A 19,647-nucleotide genomic window follows, 5' to 3' on the forward strand; every position below is an offset into this window, starting at 1 on the left:
ATGAAGAGAATAAAATGAACTATTGCCTCAGGAGAAAATGAAATGGATTCTAAATGTAAATAATTCCTAATCATGTGGTCACAGCTACATGAGTGATACCAGTTTCCCTTATTTGCATTTGTTAGAAGCATATGTTTAGATGGAGTCCCACTATGCCATCTAATCCAGAGGCAGTCTGGCTTTAAGACATGTGATACAGTCTTTACACTCAGCCAAGCTGTACGTGAACATTTGTCTCTTAGTGTTCGCTGAGGAGGGACTCAGCGAGCGCCGCTGTTCAGAGGCTGCCTCTCACTGGAAGGATGCAGACGGTGAAAGAAGAGATTCCACTACAGTTAATTAAGGAGCACTCTGCACGTGCCTATAAAAGCGAAGGGACAAATGAATTCAGGGTCAGTGGGAGCAGCTCTTTAAGGGGAAGCAGGTATAATTCAAAGGTGGAATTGAAAGAGCTGTAAATCTATTTCCTGACGGTCATTTCTGAAACACTGGACTGTTGCTATCAAAGTGTGGAACAGGGAGACAGAGTCAGTGGAGTTCCCTGCTCGAGCCAAATTCACAGTTATTGGATGGGATTAGCATGAGCAGAATTATGGATGGATTTATGCCATTCTGTTGAGATATTTATACACTCTTTTTTGGGTTGCTCAGGTAAGGTAATCTTTTTTTCCTCTCTAATTGCTGTGATTGTTTGACGTTTAGATTTTTGTATCAATCTTTCAAAAAATTGAAAAATGTAAAATTGCCACACATAAAGAATAATTATTCTCTTTGACACAGTGTTATTGTAACTAATTCTATGATATCACTTAATATGGATTATGCTTAAATTTGCATGGTCTGTTTAGCTAATTATCTATTTTATTCCCACCCAAGGTTTACAAAACCAAACTAAATAAGTGAAAAGACAGAAAAGACAACCCAGCAGTATAAATACATGAACATTCATGAGTTTTTCTTCCCTAAGATTTGATCAAAGTTTTAAAGCACTTCAAAATGCAATGTCATGTTGAATTTATATAAGTTAAATTAAAATGTAAAACCTAATAAATATATCCTGATGTGAATCAATTTCAGGGTAGAAACCATTTTTTTTATCATCCTCTTCATAGATTTCCTCCATATGACCAGACACATTCCTCACAGTTCTATTTTTTCTTCCTTTTTTTCTTATCTAAACAGCGTGGTGAGACATTACAAGCCTTTTGATTCCTATTACCACCATGTCACTGTCATATTATTCTGACAGATACAGAAAAGCCACAGCAGCCAGCTGCTTGCAAAATCTTATCTTTCTTTAAGTTTGATTTTGGTTTTGAGGCAGGAGCACAGCTCAGGAGTTGAAGGGAGTCAGCCTGTCAGGGGAAATTTCTGCTGCATGGGAAAAAGTCCCCAGGGATCACTCCACATTTGCAGTGTTGTGGCTCAGGGACAAGACAGGGCAAACTAGGATGAAATAGTGAAGAACTCATACTTATATAATCATGCTAATGATAAATTCTGATGACTAAAAATCTCCACTGAGGGGCGTTAAGGCCAAATTGCCAACAGAAAAGCTTTAAAGAAAACTGAAATGGGTTCATTTATGCTCAAGACTCCAGATGTGCACATGCAGAGGGGGATGTGGCAGAGGTGGTGGTGGTGGTGGGGTGAGGTCATAGGTTGAGAACATAATGCATTGTGGGTTGATTCCAGTTCTACTGGTCCTTAGCAGATGTGTCCTGTCATGTCCTGGCTGTTCTGCCTGTGCCTCTGGGTCAGTGTGACTGCCATCCAGCTGTGTCAGGCCACTTTCTATGACACCATCCAACAGCATCCTGGGACGAGGCCTGGGCGGACCACAATTCACATGATTGGTGAGTCCTTTTGTGCTTTCTTACTTGTCTGGCATAACATAGACCACATAAAAATGCCAAAAACTGCCTCTTGAGTACTGTTGCTGGGTTTGGTTGCTTAAGCGCTTAATTAGATTGCTCAGAGAAAATAATAGCCCACTTTATTTCAGTCTTTATTCCATTAATATATTAGTGATTAACAAATTATTTAGCAGGCACAGTGTACAGTGGCTGACTTTCATTAAGATTTGCACCACATAACTCGAGAACCTCCACTGAAGATCACACGGATAAACAATGAATGCCTTTGCTCTTTCCTTCTTGAGCTATTACAGTTGATATTCATGCTACACTGCTCCCCCTCAATTTGATCTGTGCGATTGTGTTGACTGTGAAATTACACTGAATAGAATATGAGTGAAGCATTGCGGTCGAACTTTTGTTTTCATCAGGCGGACGTGAGCCCTGGTTATGGTAAATAATTATGATCTCCGAATTCAACAGAGAAGAGGAAGCTGAATGCTGTCAGAACTTCAAAGGGAGAAGTAGCTGCATGAATGTGCAGGTCCTGAGTGTCTGTTATTCCTCTATGCGCTGGTGCACCTTAAGCATATCAGCAAGAAGTCTTTTCAATATTCTCAATATTGTGAGTCAGAAGACTTCCTGTTCCAACACCTTCATTTCATCACTCACGTGTGTGCGTGTGAATTGTAATAGAACGAAAATATAAAAGAAAAGGGAAAAGACACTGGCAAATGGGATATCTCCTCAAAAGTGGTCTCATGTCAACAAAAGGAAATTGAATTAATATTTCAAATGCGCATTCGGGGCCTTTTTGGAGAAAAGGAACAATTTGAATCCTTCAGGTTCCTGTCTTATTGCAAGTGTAAATATCCTGTCATTCCATTTATTCATGGACCCCACCTCTGGACAAATGAGATGCCAGTTTTATGAGAGGAGGATGGGATGCCTGTCTGGATTGATTTTGACACTCGGACATTTGTTCTGTGCCGTGTTGTGTGGCTGTTGGATTGGTGGGAGGATTGGGGTTGACGGGTCATGAATTGGTGGCAAGAAGGCCATTGGCTACAGACCACTGGGCCAATCATTAAAGGCAGCAAAATGCCACGGGTTCACGGTGACTGGTATTACCAGAGGAAATCAAGATTACCTAGGGTGAGAGATCAGTTGTGTCCTTGCCAATAGGACTTTAGATCTAAAAGGAGATATATCAAATCATTCATGTGTAGTGGTTTTGTTCCCAGCTAATTGTGACCTGCTCTTTATACATCTTGAATACATTGAAACTCGATATAAGTTATCGGTTTTAAATTTAAAAAAAGAAAAAAGCTGTTGTGTGAAAAGGCATCTGAGAGAGGAAGATTACAGATTTATTATCACCACTGCGTCTCACACTCCAGATGTGTTCTCAATAATAATTTCTTTTGACATTGTGGAAGTGCCTGTTCCGTTCATTCACTGACATATTGGCAGCCTTATTGCAAAGAATGTGTGTCCAGAAGTCCATTAGCTAGATGACCCTTGACTAGGTGCCTGTGTGTGCTCAGTGAATTGAACAAGGTGGCCTGCTTTCCACCCTACAGCTCTACTTACAGATTGCTGCCTGCCACTCTCTCAGATATGCTTAGGGCTATTCTCTGCCTTCCTGGTACAGGCAGTGTTGGTCTCTGCGGTATGATTCATGAGGTGCTGTATTTATTTGGTGCAAAGAGCGTGAACAGTGCACAAAAGAGAACAGATTGTGTTTGTCTTGCATCCGTAAAGGGCCGGGCAGAGATGTTGCTTTTTATTTGGGGTTGTGCATTTCCTGACCCCTGAACATGTCCAGAGGAAAGGACAGAAATCACAGATGGACAATTTTCTCTGTCTAAAATACTGACTTGATAAACAAACAAACAAACAAAAAATACCCTCCCTGACTTGCAGTGATTTTAAAATATAAGCTAGACACTAAAAATATATATATATATTTTAAATGCTGTGCTGGTATGGCTATTTACACTTTTTGCACCTCAGTTGTTGTGTGATATTTGTTAAGACCCAAATACATGCTTCAGTTCAGAGGGAACAAAGGTGTGTTGAATTTATCGAGCAGCAGTCTACATTCAGGAGAAGAAATAATGCTATCGGTGATGCAGTGCATCATGTGGAGGTGTTAGCAGAAACTACAACAAACAGTAGATAGTGGCTGCCTGAGGTGGCCTTGCTCCCTCATGAACTTACTCCCACCAACATTTGGCTGGGCAGGGTCAAACTGTTCATAACTGAAAGGTCACTGAATCTCAACACTGTGCAGATAATCTCTTATCTTGTGGGTACTGCAAAACATTTAGCTGTGAGTGAACATGCATACCCAGAGAAGATATGCAAAGCAGCAGAACTGGGGATACAAACAGGAGTAGCTCACTTGCATGTTAAAATCTGTTCATATTTAAGTCACAAATACTAAGTGTTATATTCTTGTAAAGTTATCCTTCCTCCTCAAGAGCGCCTCTTAAAGATAGTTCCTTCAAACATCGATGAAATTTCAATGTTAAGCAGCTTAAATCATCTCTTCTCTAATATGTGGAGTGAAACTATAGTTTCATTTTTTTTTTTTTCTAGAGTGAAAATACCACATAAATCCCTCATGTCTCCCATTCTGCAGCTTTAGTGGGGACTAGAGGATCAGGACTTTTTTCTGTGCCTCAACAAAAGAAACCACTCGCTGGCAAAGCTCACAATGAAACAAACATGAAAAATGGATTTTCGGCTGTCACAAACAAAGGTTGTATCCACTATGCACTGTTTTAGACACTGACAATTTAATAGCCTTATATAAGGCATCCTGGAGGCACATTATTTTGACATACATCTTCCTCCACCCCTCCCCTAGACCTCGTCTCAACCACACTCTCACTAGTGCCATCGCTGCACTGCTGCAGTGCCAATGGGAAGTGGCGTGCAGCCTCAGCCTGAGGCTTTGCCACATCTGGAGCTCAGCAAACCCACTTTATCCTGATGCTGTTACACATGTTACTGTTACACTGAAAGACCACTGGCCACTCTGTGAAACACCAGAAACTTCTTCTACCGTCTACTAAAAAGATTTCCCGCTTTAATGGCTCTGCTGAAAGCTGAGGCGATGCTTGTTCAGCCATCATATTTTAGAAAGTATTCATGTAATTTCCTTGGTTAGCCCTGAAAGAAAAATATATTCTTAAGTAAATGAATCTGAGGACAATCAGTGGCCTAATTATTACTGTATGCTCACAGCTACAAATAGGTTTTACATATTCTAGTATTTCCCATTTATTTCCTCTTTCAGGCTATGAATTATTCATAAGAGACTGCTCCTCTAAGCTTGTGGATATTTGTTTAAACAGCATGTTTAATTGAAGTCTTTCTGCCAATTCTGTGCCGGGCTATGGTTTTGTGGTCACAACGCTTATATGCGAAATGAATTTCTGTGGCCCACAGCTTAATTAATTTGCCAGGCTTCTCCCTCTCTCTCTCATGACTTAACCGGCTATTTCTTATCGAAACCAAATTTTCTCAAGTATTAATAACAGAGGTGTTAATGACACACAAAGTTTATCCACCTGATGTTGCGGGTCATAAAACTAAATTTTCTTTTTTGGGTCTTTAGAGAACTGTACCAAATTGAAGACGAAATTAATATAACTGCTCAGAACATGATATTAATGAATAATGACCTGACTTGACCAAACATTCTAGATGCCACATATATTTTCAGAACTTATTGATGCATTTTAACACTGTCCATTATATGTTATATTTATGTATATATCCTATTACAAATAGGCTACTGTAACTGCTTAATAGCACCTATTCATGAGTCAGAATAGTAATTGCAAATCCATCACATCTTGAGGTCATTACATTGCTGGCAGCAGACTACTATTTTGCTGTGAACCTCATTATATCTCAGGTAGCACTCTCAAAGTCATATATCATTGATCATCAGGTATGAACAAATATAATCCTCATCATCCTTGGCTGCAGCAATGTCTTCATTTTTAGATTTACTGTCGTTAAAGCCCTCCACCCCAGCATAAAAGTGTTTCATTCCCATCACCCCATGCTTCATGTGACAGAAAGGTGACCTAACCAAACTTATTCATCCTTATGTCTGCTTTAATTCATAATATCAGTGACCCAGAAGGAGCCAAAACAAGAAAATACACTCTTGCATACCTCAAGACCCTCAAGCCACTCTAAAGTCTAGTGGAGCATATAGTGCATGTTTTAAGCAAAGTGGAAATTATGTAAATATCCCTGAAACCAAAATACACTCTATACTTTAAATTTGATTTAAAGATTTGAAGGCAACAGATTCTGAGCTTGAGAATGGCAGGTTAAAATGGGAAAACAGCTGGGAATGCAAAAAGGCATGGTAAACATAATTTCTTTGTGGAAAAAAAAAATCAGACCTATAGATGATGCAATGTAAATAGTGACTGAGAATCGTTACAAGTGAGTCAGTCAGAGAAGTCCAGTGAGGTGCAGTGTCCAATCATATCAACAGATTCTCAATGAAGAGAGAATCTTTAGACTGTCACCAAAGATAATAATTGCTCACGTCTCCTCCAGGCAGTCCCCTTGCTGCATCATGGTCACTCTTCCAAACAGTAAAAAGGCAGCTGAGATGTACCTCATGATCTGGATCGACTGAACTGAAGGCTGAGAAGAATCAAAGAGTTTTATGTGCTTAAAGCATGACATAAAATACAGCTATTATAAATACACTATCTGTAATGTAAAAAAAAAAAGAGTCAGTAATATGATATATCTTTCAGCACTCTTGATCTGTCCTCAAAAAACTTCAGAGTGCACCCCAGTCTGGGAACCTTCTCTAAAGCCTGTTTTTAAGGGTTTAAAACACAGTTCACCTAAAAGTTCATTTCAATCCATCACTAAGAAACAGAATGTCAGATGCTTAAACTCCTACTTGAATCCCTGCATGTAAATAGTTTGTGCACTAAGCCAAAGAAGCTCCCGAGGAACAAACACAATGTACTCCTAAAATTAGAACATTTATGTTGGAGCTTTGCTCACATGAACTGTGGCCTCTGGCCAGTTGCTTCTCTAAGACATTAGCACCGCATAGAAGGCCTACTATTTAATAACTGCTGAGAATAGTGGAACACATTTTGCCTGAAAATGATGTTATTATTGGATTGTTTCAAACAAATTTGTCTCTGCTGGGTGCAAGAAGCAGTGAATCCTCTTGGGGTCATCAGCTAGATTGTTAGACCCTGGTTTTGTTTGTAGTTAGCAGCAGTTTTTCTAAATATGTTGCTGTGACAGCTGACATAGCTCAAGGATAGTTGACTCTGAAACCCCGAAATCCTGATAAAAGTGCTCAGTTTGCTTTAATCCAGAAATAGTCCAAAACAAAACTCAGCTATTACAGACACCGTCCTCTGTGTTGTGTGCAAACAGCAAATGAGCGTGTTTGCTAATAATAAACAATGTTCTGGAAAGTTATGGAGCCAGTTCATTTGTGGCCGAAAATAAATGAGCCGCTTCTTAAATCAGTTTATGCATACAATTAAACTTTCATATCAATTAATGCATGATGATGATGTTAGGTGTAATTAGTATTAAAGTTTCATTATGCTGAGTTGTACATCTGCTTTAGACCACGGCATGGTTTTAGAAATATTTGAATGGAGCTGTTTGGTGGTGCTGGGTGACTTATTATAAAGATAAAGAAACACATTTATTAAAGGGAATAATAAACTTCACATTAATAATATTTAAATTGTTTGTACATTTTTTAAAAAAGTCTTAGATATTCAAATATGAAATTAAAATAATAAATACCTGCTATTTCTAACCCTGGATAGCCCATAGTCATAGACTAGATAAGAGCCAATGGCACCTTGGACACAGACATGCCCCCCAGAACTCCTAGAGGCAAGACACCCTGACTCAAAAAGACATAAAATAACTACATTTCATTTGGTGTTGGATTTATATCTTGGCTTTTACCTTATGCCTCCTCTTGTGTTCCTTGGTTGTTGTTTTGCTCGTTTTTGTGGTTGCTTTGTGTCTCTTTTCAGTTGTTTAGCTTCTCCTTGCTCTTTTCATGTCTTGGTTGTGGTTTTGTGGCTGTGAACCTGTATCCACTTTCCAGCCACATAGCTGGGCTCCATGTTTTTTTTAGCCAAAAATGTTGCCCCTTTTAGAGGTGAACACTTAAGCCCACTGAGTTACAGGATAATAGACTACAGTAAATGTTTTGCCAGGCACCGTGACAGCACTTCAAATTTCTCATTATTAATGACATGAAAAAATCAATTCAGCCTTTTTATCCTTTGTTCCTATGTCAGTGAATCAAAACAAGCCTTCACACTGGAAAGGATCCCACCATCACAGCACTTCACGGTAATTGCTGATGTCAGTGGTTGCACAAGTGTTCATGTGTGAGCACTCATTCTCTTTAATTCAACATTTTCCCCAGGAATCAAAAACTACCAGTGAATTAGCGATAGCTCCTGCCCCCAACGTTTGTAAATATTATATCAGAAAGTCCAGACCTTCTCGTCTCTTGTGTGCTGAGCTTCAGCAAACAGTCTCCCTGCCACTGTAAAATTCTACCCTGTTGACTAGTTTTCCAGTTTAGCCACATTGTGGGCGTGTAGAGATGTAGAGCTTGCCACAAAGTGTTTTCTCTGACTTTTTTTTTTTCTTTGTAAAGGATTTTTGAGGTGTGGCAGACCTCAGGCTCATCTTGCTCCTTAGGTGATTTTTGTCACTTCACTGTTGGCCAGTCATGGAGGTATTTGGATGCTGGGGATTTTATGATCAAGCTGAAAAAAGAAATCTAGCTAAAACTGGGTCTGCAGATTCAGAATCTCTATTAACAAACACCCCCGTGGTACCCAAACAGCATCATGGTGAAGAAATATTACTTCTATTAATTCATGCTCTGTATTTGTAGTGTTAAAAATGGGACCTCATTTCCACATTTTTGATTTTTTCAATGAAGGAAATACTTTTTGCAGACTGGGAATTATGCTTGAGAGATCATTTCACATGGCATTGCCTTTGTGGTAGCCTATTTTAAATGCTTGGCAGGAATATGAAATTCATTATCATTACTTAGACCTCATTAAACTGAAAAGAAGCATCTCAACTTGCTAATTGGTTCCAAGGGGGAGGGTAGTATTAGGAATAAGCAAAGTAATTAATATTGAGTTTATCAGGCTCTCATGCAGATTTTATTTTATTTTTTTCTGCCTCTAATATCTCCTTGGTGTGCCATAAGTCTTCTGGCATATTTACACTACAGATCCAATTACCTTTCCTGCAGAGATTGGATAATGCACGTGTGAAAATGGGAGACCAAAGTGGGGATATTATGTTTTGTCAAATATGAAGAACATGATGGAGGGACTAAATGAAACATTTCAAGTCGTGCATAACTAGAAGAAATTAAATTACAATAAAAAGACAGTGCTTTTTATGGGTCTGCATTAAAATCTGATCCAATGTCAAGCAATTTAACAAGAACTTTACGAGGGAGTCAGTAAAATGAACACGTCCACAATGTCTAATTTAAAGCATGTTATGCATACGTTCAGAATGTTTCAATATACAAAACAAATTTCCTATATTGTCCTTAATGGCGGGAAGATGTGTTTAAAATGTTGATCCTGTCTGCCAGGAAAGAAAATATCTGCTATATTTCTCCCCTTATCAGCACTCCTACATAATAATCGCCACTGTCTCTTGAGAGAATAGTCATGAAAGGTCATTTAATCTTTGCATTACGCATGTTACACAGTTTACATGCTGCTAGCGCATCGGCACCCAGGGTGGATTTGTCTGGTTGGCAGAGAGAGGGCCAGCAGTCACATCAGAGGCGAACAGCCTTTCTCTAAAGGCTCTCTGTTTTGGCTCTATCTCTCCTTCCTTTTCTTCTCACTGAATGCAATTCTTTCATCTGAGCAAGCGATCTAAAAATATGAAATACCAGTTCTGGACATTTGCGAGTCAGGGGGAAAAAAAAAAAGGGCTAGATAGAAGGACAGGAACAGCTTGACATTTAAAAATGAATGACATCACACTGGCAGAAGACATATTTTTACAATGCATTTTTGTCTGTGCACCCCTTCTCTGAAAACTCTGGAGTAATTGTGTGCTACAATAGCATAATGTACATGGAGTGGCTTGTTTTATGTGTGTTTAATGGACATGAAAGCTGCTGTGTGATTGCTGTACTTTGCTGTCATGCTCAACATGGCACACCATAAAAAGCAAATAACTACTGGTCTTTTTCATGTGTGGGTCCCACTCACTGAAGAGTCGAAATAGCACGTAATATCCTTGATCAGGACAATGGTGTCGCCGGTGTCCCGGTCCTGTGTTGTATGTGACAACATGAGACGACAGTCTTTGAGGCTCACATGCAAATGAGAAACCCATTCTCCACTACTCACTGCTTCCTTTGTTGCAAGTATTTTTCATGCATCTTAAAACAACACCACACTCTGCTCTGTGAGTAGTCATTTGGCATTTCAATATAGTATCACCCATGTTTGGCCCACTGCACAAGACCAATCTTAAGGTCTTCTTGTGTGACGTGCTGTCAAAAACCACCAAGCATATTTCATGAATATCTGTACTTTTATTTGTCATGGACAGTGCCTTTTCAGAGTAGAAAATGGTAGTGTTGATACCCCTCTCTGTCAAGCACACACACACACACACACAATTGTAAACTTACATCATGCAAAAAGAAATAAATCTTTAATTTGTTATATAAAAATAATTTCCACATGTATTGATGCCAGTTAATACCTAAAGCTGCTGACAATTTCTCTTAATTCTTAAAGCATTTTCAATTCTCAAATTTACTTGAGCGTTGTCTTAAAACTCGTTTACACTACTGCATAACTCCTCTGCATTTTCTCCAGACTCAAAACAAATCTGTCTCGGAGTGTATCGAGCAACATGTCACTCACTTTCACCCCAGTATTTATGTCTAGAATAACAACAGTACTGCAGGGATTTCAGATGTTTTTGCAGAAGGCAGGGAAAAAAATAGACACTCAATTTGACACCATGCAGTCACATGTTTTGTGCCTCTCACTGTCTTCCATCTGCATTAATTTGACATTCTCTAATCTGGCGCTCCCACTTCCTGTCAGCAACAGAACTGCTGTACCCTGCTGGCTTGGATGTCTACAGAGAGCATGCACAGAGAAAGTGAAGCCTATTAAGGGTCACCTTGGATGCATTTCCCATTAATAGGTGACAGGCATGGTGCTCTAAAACACAGACTTCTGTGGTTGGGAAATCAGGGCCTGCTGTCTCTGATAAATGACTTTTGAGCAACAAAAATAATTAACCACAGGAACTACGGACTTTCCAGGGACTAACATGTGACATGGACTCAGCTCTGAGCTTGTTTGGAGTTATTCAGATGTCACATAGTTATCAAGATATATTGTCACATGGCACTTGTGCACTGTACAAGCATACACATTCAGAACAGGGTGTACACAGAGTGCCACCGGCTGCCAGTCACTGGAATTCAAACCCCCCAGAGAGAAACTGGTTATCTGCTAAATTGAGTCCCTTAGGCTTTCCATTTGGTTTGTATATGGAGTGTAACAGTGACTACTCTCAGTGCTGTCCTTTGAGTTATATTCAGTGTTCATTAAATCATGGTGTTCAGACTCCCTATATGAATTACACATATAACATTTTTCATGTATACAGTGTTCCGAATGCCTGAAACAGATGGCAGAGAAGTGTTGTCATTCAGAGGGTATACTTGCTATCAGTGTCTCCAGAGACAACCCCACAGTCTGGGCTCATTACAGTAGACAGCAAGCCATTGCATACTTATTGCGTAGTGACATTTCTATTGAGATAAACTGACCATTTTCCTCTGTGCAATAGCTGTTTCATCACGTCTGAAGAACCATTTACTGGTCCCATATGAACCCTGCTCACATTCATTAGGCAGGCAGAACCGCAGATCCACAGAAATTCAGAATTGGTGCTACGCGTTCATGTCACGCATGATTTGACAGCATTTGCCTTCAACCAGCCTTGCTGTCCATAACTCATCGAATTTCGATGCAGTGTTGTTGGCTTCCAGCGTGACTCATTGTGCCGGAGAGCATTGACTGAATGACACTTGCTGTCCATTGAGCAGATGAGACACTGCTGATGCCAGGTGTTGTCATTTGTGTAGATAATAGCATCACATTTAAGTGTTTTGACAGTTTTCCATGCGGTAAACTTGTTCTACACAGAATCCTCTGTTGAGAAGTTGCGTCGAGTGCCAGAAAGATTTTTTAGGTTTCAAAAAAATCAATATGAAATTGATTCGAGATTAACTATCAACACACTGTTACATTTTGATTTGCAGACATAAAACGAGCCATTGGATGCTTTACAAATCACGGAGTTGAGATGAGTCCAGAACTTATCTTAAACGAGCCACTTCTCTTCCACACCTCCTCCTCCTCTCTTGCCTCCCCCCATTTTACCCTTTGTTCTATTTGGTATCATTTTTCAGACACTGCAGCTCTAAAGTTGGGCACGACAGCAAAGTCTAAGCACATATCAGACAGACCCACTGTATATAATTATTTGCTATAGGGTATGTTATTCATGCTTGACCTTGGAAACCAGTCTGCTGATTTTGGGAAAAACATAAATATTTCTTCCAGCACAGCATTTCTGTACAGTACTTAAGGTAATGATCTCACTATTAGATGCATTTGTAGCCCTCCTGGACTCTTTGATCATATCGCATGGGTTGTGGATGTTAAACCAAATGTGAAAATGTATAAAGTCATAGAGAAGAAGCTCTAGAAGTGCTTTAAATATCAAGTAATGGAATTTTCAACAGCACTGTAAAAGTAGTTCAAGCAAAGTCCTGCATTAAAAGTGACTATTATTATTTTTTTAAATAACCTTCTTATTCACACAAAGTTTTGCAGCATATATATATATATATATATATATATATATATATATATATATATATATATATATATATATATATATATATATATATATATATATATATATATATATATATATATATATATGTATGTATGTGCTTAATTTGATAAATACTAGTGGCACTGATGTCTTATCCATGGTCATTCATATACATTGTATCTCTAACTCTAAAATTAGTCAAGGCCAAAGACAATAGAAAGCAATACAGAGAAACACCAGATATTTATTGTTCCCAGAATTTATTTCTCATAACAGACCAAGGCCAGCACATGTAATAAATCACCATAAAACAACCAAACAACACCAGAAACAAATCTTCTTAGACAATACTACAGAAATCTTACCACAGGAAGATTTTTTTTTTCAGCTCTTCCAGGCCTGAAAATGAGGTGTGCCCTGTTGAGTGCAGGTTATACAGGTTTCCTGGCTCACAGTAATGAAGAGGCAGGAGCAGGGAGCATAGCAGCTAAATTAGGGCAGCTCCAGTTGAGACCCTGCTTCTTTGTGACCTCTGACCTTATGAATGACAATTTCTGTGTGACCCTTGTTCCCTGTCAATCAAAATGTTTTTGGAGAGCGAACATAACCATGTGCACACGCGCACTGCCAAAAAGCCATTTGTCATTTGGAAGACTGACTTTCTTCATAGTCCCTAATAATGGGAGAAATGGAAATACAGAAAACAATTATACCCTTGCATGACTCCAGCCCTCACCTGAAGAGAGCATTCATATCCAGCCATGTTATCCTTCGTCTCCTTCTGAAATATTTATCCTGCAGTGATGGGGTCTTGGAGCATGCAATTTGTTGTACTTTCAGGCTGAAACTAGGGTGAACTTGAAGAACGCTCATCAGCGTAAGCTTAGCTTTTGTTTAAAGGTACGCAGTACACCTGCCAGCTGGAAATACCACGCTGATTTGCATTTTTATTCGATTTTAATGTATTCTTCGGAGGTGATGATTTCCAAAAATAGAGTATCCTTATTTTTCGCTGTGTTTGGTAGCAACAAGCAATGCAAGTTAATTCTGTTGAATAGTGTGTTTTTAATAGATCAAAGAAGAAATCTGGGGCTGTCTTATGCAATTAAGGAGATGCATTAAGAAGAACAAACCCCTGTGGGCTGTTGTTTTCAAATGATGCCCCACTGCTTCCACTGGTACATCACGATTAACGCTGTGCAGACATGCCCTTTTGTTGAGTGTATCAGACAGCAGGCAATATTCTCCCAGACTGGCTACAGGATTTGGATATTTTTCAGTTAAACCAAAGGCTGTTTACGTTTTTTGAAATACAGAACCAGGAGTTATGATAACCCCTAGAAGCTCAACAGATTTGGCAAGAAGCAAGAAAAAGACAAACTTCTTTAATTTTATCCTTCCCGTGTATTGAAATTTTGCTATTAATTTTGTCCCTTAATCGGAAGCTAGTCCTGTTTATTAATAAACAGAACTAGTTTCTGCTACTGCACAAGCAGATTCCAAACCACGCTGAATATCCGCCCAGGAGAAACACTGATTCCCGAATCAGTTTCAATTAAGTTTATTCCAATCTGACTTTCTGAAGTTTTTGACACTTAAAAAAGATAATGGTGTCTCTTAATGCAATGGGGAAAAATGAGAGAATCAAAGTGAGAAGCTCAGTGATTTGCTTCTACCCAGCAGGTCATCTGGTGCCATGTTGATTAATCCCTGAACTCATATGATGGCTCACAGTATTATCTTACCCCCCCCCCCCCCCTCCTTTTTTTTTGGCGGGGGGGGGGGTAATTTAAGCTGCCTTATGATTGAATTTGGTTTCCATTTGAAAATGACTTTTGAACATACACTGACTGTGACGCATCACTCCCTGCAATGACAACATTTTTCTTTCATTAGAACTGCATCCATATTGATCCAAAAAGGTGTCACTTTATAAGCACCATATCACCCAGACTTAGCATTTTTAGGTATATGTATTATAATGTAATTAAACATAGATATAATGAAATTAGAGATAAGGTATTTTCAGACTATTTTAATGCTTCAGTTTAACTTGTGATCATTTTTTTTGTCCTTTTATAACTGTGGCATTGATAGACAGGAAAATGAGAAGAAAGAAGGGTGTACGGTATGTAACAAGGGTCAGATGGGAGTCAAACTGTAGAATGAACCATTTTCTTTAATGAGAAAAGAATTATCTACAAAATTTAAAAAGAAAAAAGATCGTTTGTCTTCACCACTTCAGTGTCATTTTCTCTTGATGAACAAATGAAACAGTTGGCTGGAACAGTTGTAGATTAATTTGCTGCATGATATTTTATAATTAAAACATAATAAATATTTAATAACTGGTCATATGTCATAGGAAACTTTGCAAAGAAAGGTGATAGTTATTAATGAATAAAATGTCTTCAGGTCTTCTCACAGCTATCAGCTATCACAGCTAATATCACCAGTTGGGGATATTTTTTTTTTTTAGTTAATTTATGATGACTTTAATTGCAGCGATTTGATGCTGTCTGCCACTCCAGCTACATCAGGTTTTCTGGTAAGCATGCAAGGCTTCGAAGAAACTGCTAGGAATCAAGAAGACCTCACTAACCAAAATATTCAAATATAGTAAAGCAATATATGCAAATCTAGCCATGACACATTTCACAAACCCACAGCTCATTGTCAAACATTACTTCAAATCACTTTGCTGGCAGTATACCAGATACTCTTCCCCTCTCACTGCTCTTTCTGTCTGCAACCTCCTTGATCTTGTGTCATGTTGACGGGTGTAATTGTCAGATGGTCCTTTGCTGCACAGCTCTCATATGTTGGAGACTCTGAGCACAGTGGGTGGGAGAGGCCAAGGGTTGAGGCGGGTCATGTCCGTTTCGTCCAGTTCTAACATCCCCTTAGGGCAAAGCCAGTAGTTTGGTGATAATTGCATGGTGGAAGCAGTGTTCATATTTATGATAACCCTGAAGCAGGCCTCTCCTCCTCCTAATAGATGTCTTTTTTTCTGCCCGCTCTCACACATCTCTTCATCATCATTTCACATTCACCAAGCTGCAGGGGCCTTACTTGTTCAAAGATTATAAAGCACAGGAATGATTATTCTGGTTTACAGCAAACTCCTGTGATGTTTTACTGTTATCTTGCTGCATAAAACAAACAATTCATGAATATGGACATTGTAAATTAAACAAAAGATGGGTCATTTCAAAGCACCTTTAGGGAAAATTTTAAAGCATTTTGTTATGAGCAGAAACATAAATATGACAGTTGTTGTTGGAATACCTGTTCAGATATTTTTCTTCACTAAAAGTGCCAATACCACAATGTTACTATCTTATTAGAAAAAAAAAGTTATTAATAATCCTTTTTAAATATCAGTGCTGTATGTTTACTTGCATATAATTAAAACCATTCATACTGTAACACAAATAACCCATTTAAGTCATATATTTTTATGTATGATATTGATTGTTAGTACTAAGCCACAAAGTAACAAATTATTCTTGTATGTCATAGTTATCTGAAAGATGACAAGGGTTCCAAACCAGAAATGTTTTTATTTAATGCAGAGTCACATGCAGGGAAGCTTAGAAACATGTGCTTCCAAAGCAATTTATAAGCTTATCACATGTGATGATAAGCTTTCAGAAATTAATAATATCATAATATTTGGGAACAAGCTATCACAGTCACAAAGCAAGATATTGTATTCAAAAGTCCTGTTGTGTCAAATCAGTAGGTTTAAAATGGGTCTCCTTGCACAGGACAAACTGCCCCCCCCCCCCCCCCCCCCCCCCATCAAAAAACACAGGTGTTGATTAAAAACCTGATAATTGGCTCTTTGATTAATCAAGCAAATATTATCAATTGACTGTAGGGGAGCAAAAATATTTCCTTCCAAGCAGCAAACAACAAAATTAGTGTAAATTGCTCATAAGTGTTAACATCGGGCTCAAGAAAATGAGTAACTTTCCACCAGTGAGTCCACTAATGAGTTAAGTGTTCAGAAAGCAAATGTAGCTCAACTTGATTACTCCTAAGATGCTGACTTAATGTAGTCTATTTCTTCATTTTTTTTTCTTCTTTATCAGAGGGGGGCACATGTGAAGTAATTGCTGCTCACAGATGCTGCAATAAGAATCGTATTGAGGAGCGATCACAGACAGTCAAGTGTTCCTGTCTGCCGGGGAAGGTGGCAGGAACCACCAGAAACAGGCCTTCGTGTGTTGATGGTGAGTATTTTTGCAACCAAAGAAGCAGGTTAATCTACAATATCAGCTTTACTAATTCTGTCCTATGTTTGCACGAGGAAAAGGCATTCTTTCTGTGTATGATTGCTTTGCAAGGAAAAGATGTTTCCCTTTTTTAAAAAATTTTTAATTCCACCAAGCATGTGCTATTTTACACATAAAATATGTTTTATGAAGATACAGAGATTTGTTCAAATCTCTCAAAAGGCTGAAGTCAGCCATGCAATCCCTTGTCCTAAATAAGATTAACATTACCTGGGATAAAATCACATACAAATTGTGTTGCCGACAGACAGCAGAAGGTATCTGCAGGGGTAAGCTTTACTCTGACACCAGACAGTCAAATAGATCTGCTGAATGTAGCTCACCTCAGGGAAGAGTACAGAAAAAAAAAAAAAAAAGAATAAATAGAATAAGCAAAGAGACACAGACAAAATAGGCGTTGATTAAATATGCACCTTGTGGATATTTCATGATGGTTTTACACATGCTTTGACAAATGTCTCCTACACAAGCTCAGTGCCTTGTAAGAAATGAATTTGGTGTCAGGGTCTGACACAACTAAAACACATATTGGCTTTAGGAAACCTCTCACCTGCAGCTTTTATCTTAAATCCTTTTGCAAATATTACTGCAATATCTGAGCAGACCGAGGGATATTTGAGCTCTCTCGATGTCAGCTCTGACACATTCTTTTCCTCTGTCACACATTACAAACCATTTACTGTCTACTTACCCTGTATTTAAGGCAATTTTCTCTTCTGATGGCAGGGATATGGTGTGCATTAAAGTCAAGTCCCAGTCACACCTACCAATCCGCACACTCAATGAAAAGCTTGAGTTCCACCCTCTGTATTAATGTATAACTGCATCTGATAAAGAAACCACATTTTAAAACATATGCAATGTAAAGCTACAGTTTTGTGCCAAAAGGGGGTTGTCCAAAGCATATTGATTTAAAAAAAAAAAAAAAATACATCCAAGTACTTACTGATACCTTTGACATGACACGTTGATAATTAGAATTAGACAAGTCCACCTAAAAACTCCTAACCACCAAGCTCTGCTTTCAGGCTTTTCACTTTCAGGCTTTTTACTTACCTACAATGCTATTTCTCTTGTCTTCTTTGCCTGTAGCATCCATAGTAATTGGGAAGTGGTGGTGTGAGATGGAGCCTTGCCTGGAGGGGGAGGAATGTAAGACGCTCCCTGACAACTCAGGCTGGATGTGTTATGCGGGGAACAAGATCAAAACCACGAGGGTAAGATAACCTCTCTTGACCGCAGGACTCGCGATATTATAACAGAAATATGGAAGAAAAGTGTAGAATGCAGTGACACTCACTGTGGCATCAGCAAAATTGCAAACGTGATAGGATTGCTTTTCAGTTCAAATTGACCTGCAGAGTCTAACCCCTTAATTTCTTCCTTCTTTTTTGTCAGAACACTCAGCCATACACAACATCAACGTATTAACATTTTGTGGGAAGGATGCAAGAGAACACCTTGGGTGCAGAGGTCAGCTTACTGGGAAACTGATACACTAATTTAATTAATCTCTCTCAACTGTCGTAACTTCTGAGCTGAGTGAAGAGCAAAACACACAATTTATCCTCACTTCTGTGATGTTAACTCTTAATATCTATCACTCTAAATGTGTCCTTCTTTCTTTCTCATTTCAGCACTGTCATAGGACCAATTAACGCAAGAGACAATGAACCTATTGTTGCTTGAAGAAATGCAAACACTTCTCAAATTAAAGTGTAAAAAGATGTAGAATACATAAAGCACATTCTGCTCAAGGCTCCTGAAAATACTGATGCTCCCAGCTGCCTGCAGGAAACTTCATCATAACCTTGTAATGAATACATTTCCCCCCCCTTTTTTTTTTCCAACTCTGAGACAGAACGAGACTGTCTGTGCATTTGGATTAATATCTGGAGAGAATCTGACGTCCCTCCACAGACATCAGTAAGACAGATGTCTACTACGAAGCACCAAACAGGAGAGGAATATATCAAAGGACATGGGATGAGCAAGTGCAGAAGCTGACAGCCCTCAGGATTTTCTTTACTCCTTTTAATATTAGAGGAAAAACATTGTACATAAACTGTTTGTCCTTCCTTGTGTACATGATCTATGGTGGTGGTGAATCTTCCCCCTTCCTACCCACAAAAGAGCCAAAGTCTGATGAGTTCAAGCATACTGAGATGAAACGGTTGCGTTACGAGGGAAATGTTTTACAAATACTGCTTGTGTGTCTTGATACATTTTGTCATTTGTTTGTGTGGTACTTGTATGCCTTTGATGAACTCTTAAACTGCTTAACCAATTCAATTTGGTGACATGTCAGCTACCCTAAAACTCATTGATTCACCAAAAATGTGATACCAGTTAAACCATTTTCAAAACTTGAAATGCCTTATTTGTGTTTTATCATTCAAATGGTAATACTGTACATATGAAGCCATCTATTGATATGTGCTGAAATTTCATTAAAGTCAGTGTTCCTGTTACTTATGTGAGTGCATCTTTGCCACTCAGTAAAACATGAACACAAA

At 38.7% G+C, this 19,647-nt stretch overlaps 1 protein-coding gene across 1 annotated transcript; it reads left to right on the forward strand.

The window, feature by feature from the left end:
* Nucleotides 1-255: 255 nt before the first annotated feature.
* Nucleotides 256-19,602, forward strand: LOC115783138 (chemokine-like protein TAFA-1). Its single transcript, XM_030733809.1, has 6 exons — nt 256-651; nt 1,715-1,856; nt 16,928-17,068; nt 18,224-18,348; nt 18,530-18,604; nt 18,769-19,602. Exons 2-5 carry the CDS (start codon nt 1,715-1,717, stop codon nt 18,560-18,562), a joined length of 441 nt encoding a protein of 146 aa, XP_030589669.1. The 5' UTR covers nt 256-651; the 3' UTR covers nt 18,563-18,604; nt 18,769-19,602.
* The last annotated feature ends 45 nt before the right edge of the window (nt 19,603-19,647 follow it).

The sequence above is a fragment of the Archocentrus centrarchus genome, chromosome 7 (genome assembly GCF_007364275.1).
Source record: "Archocentrus centrarchus isolate MPI-CPG fArcCen1 chromosome 7, fArcCen1, whole genome shotgun sequence".
Classification (NCBI taxonomy): Eukaryota; Metazoa; Chordata; class Actinopteri; order Cichliformes; family Cichlidae; genus Archocentrus; species Archocentrus centrarchus.

Bases quoted from the DNA above. Each gene is read 5' to 3' on its own strand.
- LOC115783138 (XM_030733809.1), top strand. From the start codon at position 1,715: ATGTGTCCTGTCATGTCCTGGCTGTTCTGCCTGTGCCTCTGGGTCAGT. The intron at 1,857-16,927 runs GTGAGTCCTTTT...CTTCTTTATCAG, and splicing joins GACCACAATTCACATGATTG to AGGGGGGCACATGTGAAGTA. The intron at 18,349-18,529 runs GTAAGATAACCT...CTTTTTTGTCAG, and splicing joins ACAAGATCAAAACCACGAGG to AACACTCAGCCATACACAAC.